The sequence below is a fragment of the Phyllobates terribilis genome, unplaced genomic scaffold (genome assembly GCF_046119375.1).
Source record: "Phyllobates terribilis strain yellow unplaced genomic scaffold, ASM4611937v1 Scaffold_7__3_contigs__length_470593459, whole genome shotgun sequence".
NCBI classification, from domain to species: Eukaryota; Metazoa; Chordata; class Amphibia; order Anura; family Dendrobatidae; genus Phyllobates; species Phyllobates terribilis.
The window spans coordinates 199,351,503-199,354,362 of record NW_027362767.1 but is presented as its reverse complement, the minus strand read 5'-3'; the positions used below and the strand labels follow the sequence as shown (position 1 = coordinate 199,354,362).

Below are 2,860 nucleotides of genomic sequence, written 5' to 3'. Positions count from 1 at the left end.
TAAGAGCTTACACTCTACAGGAGAGAGAGGACCCCACTGACCATAAGAGCTTACACTCTACAGGAGAGAGAGGACCCCACTGACCATAAAAGCTTACACACTGCAGGAGAGAGAGAGAAGTTGCGCAAGTCTGGAGCATATATTCAGTGGACCATCTGAAACATATTTCCTAAATGAGATATAAACAGCTTAAACTATACATTATACATTTTGATTTTTTTTAATGTTCTGCTTTTGAATATTTTATGTACAGAATAACAAGTTGTACACAATAACTATCCATGAATCCTATTATATCGAAGCATACACATGTGGAATTATAAAAGTGCAAGTCAAGGGATAAAAGATGAGCACATGTGTGTCGTATAAAAATTTTTGCTACATTTATTGACGTAAATAATACACTATGATTTGTATTACAAGCAAGCAGACAGCAAGTATACGAAAGATTTGTGTTTCTTTTTTGAAAAAACAAACATCCTTTTAACAACAATAATAATAATAACTATTATTATTATTGTTGTTTTTCTACACATTGGATGTAATATAAAAACACATGATATTATTGTTAACATAAATGAAGTCAGTTCAACAACAGTTCACATATAAGTTAAAATCGTCATATAAAAAGTTATAATTTACAACAGAGAGGACTTTTGTTTTTAACATTAAATGATGTTTAATGGTTTTGATGAAATATACTAACAGATATGATTGATGCATAGAAGTGTACAAAACATTTAACACAAGCAACTTTACATTGACGTATGATGTGTGATTATAGAAAAAGAAATGGAGATACAGATTACAGATATACATGGATTTGAAGTTATTCTTTTATGGTCACACGACAGTGTAAAAAATCATTCAGTGTGGCATTCAGAAAAGTGGCGTGATTATTTTCTCACTTGTCATCCGTGTACAATCTGTTTTTACAGCAGCTATTAATCATTTACAGTTTCCTATGTTGCAGAATTACAATGTATCAGTAAAAATCGGATGCTGTATGACGTATGGCATCCGATTTTTTTCTCGCGCCCATAGACTTGAATTAGTGAATTTCATCTGATATTCAAAGGAAAATCATGAATGCTGTGATTTTTTCACATGCAGATTGTCTGTGAAAAAAAATCATCCATTGAATAACTCTTTTATTCCGTAACTACTCTAAACACACCACATGATATAACAGAAATAGTTGTGATAGTCGATGAAATAGCATACAATTGTAAAATTGACTTAGGATCAAGATTTAAAAAATAAAAATTGCCACTTTTTTTTTGCATTTCTGCTTTAAATTGATAAACACAAAATGAGAGTAAAATTGTAATATTTGGAAGGGTATGTGTTGCTCTTTCTGATTATTTTGTAAAGAATCTCAATAAACAATGTATCATCAGAGGTTTAGCAGCTGCTTTAGTGAATAATATCACTACAGAGCAGATGGTTCGTGTCCATTACAAGTAATAGACTGGAAGATTTTCAATAGACACTGTTCTAGCTTTCTCAGATGAGACCAATTCTACTAATAATGTCTTTGTTTCCTTTTTTGGAATGTTTTTAATGAAATTCCTCATGCATAGTCCGTGATACATTACAATGTCTACCAGACCAATAGGAGCACTGTCTCTTCTTCATTCACTTATACGTATCCGGTAAGGCTATAGCCACTGGCCTCTTTCTTAGAAGTCTGTGCCGCACTGGCAGCTTTTTGTCCTTTATCTGCCATCAGAGCTCTGCTCTGATATCTACTGTAAAAATTTGGGTCCGTTTCCCTAGGTGGACAAGAGGCACAGAGAATTGATCCACCCAAAACAGAAAATATTGAAGAGACAATGCCAAGATAGAGAGCGGATCCAAGCTCATATCTCTGGGCATCTGGAAGCAATGGGTTATAAAAGTCTTGGAGGATAGCGTGCAAGTTCCAGCATATAGGCACCAGACAAATAATGCCGCCCAGAATAAAGACAGCTCCACCAGCCACTGCCAGCTTATCCTTGCCAGGGTTGCCTTGGTTGAAAATTGTACATTTCATTCCAAAAACTGTGAAAAGGGTTGCAATTGAAGACATTACACAAGATGTAATCATCAGAGCCTGGGCAGCCTGAGTTTCTTGTGGCAGTCCCAGCATGGAATTATAAATGTCACATTGGGTGATGCCCGTGCTAAAGATTGCACATTCCATCCACAGCCCTTTACTAAAGCCAACAGCAGTCACAATGCTGGCACCAATATACGAACTAACCTTCCAGTCGGGTAGTAATGTAGCAATGATTGTGCCAATCAGACCCAAGACTGCCATGAAGTAGCCCATCATCTGCAGTCCAATCGAAGCCATGCTTTTCTATGTTCTTCTTGCTTTTACAAGCAGTCAAGATCCTTTCTCTTAGCTTTTCGCCAGTAAAGGGATCTCTTTGGGTTGATCTTTTTCCTGGACGAACATCCTATTCTGTGCAAGCTGACTTCATGTATGGTGCATTTTTCTTATGCCAGGAACGTTATTCCTTCTTTCATGCTCAGTATAATTACAAGGCTGTGAGTTGCTTCCAGCTGTGTGGATTTGATGTCACGTTGAGTCCAGTTTAGATTAAAAGTGAGAAGGTGAGGACGGAATGAAAGGAGGAGGATGAGAAAAGCGGGAGTTGGCCAAGGGTTAAATATTCACCAACACCAATTGATTTACGAAATGCTCCTTGACCGTGTTATCTGTGGAACATAGAAATCAAACAGACCCTCGCCAGAGAGCTATGATCTCCTGCCAGAGCCACAAAGACACCTACTTGTATTGTGCAACCCCACTCCACCTTGCCATATTGCCCATACAGTATCTCATTACAACAAGCTATCTTCTCAATGAATG

General features: G+C 37.0%; 1 protein-coding gene across 1 annotated transcript; it reads right to left on the bottom strand.

Moving 5' to 3' along the window:
- Positions 1-1,114: 1,114 nt before the first annotated feature.
- On the bottom strand, positions 1,115-2,619 carry CLDN2 (claudin 2). Its single transcript, XM_073639656.1, has one exon. It carries the CDS (start codon positions 2,336-2,338, stop codon positions 1,643-1,645), a length of 696 nt encoding a protein of 231 aa, XP_073495757.1. The 5' UTR covers positions 2,339-2,619; the 3' UTR covers positions 1,115-1,642.
- Positions 2,620-2,860: the final 241 nt, after the last annotated feature.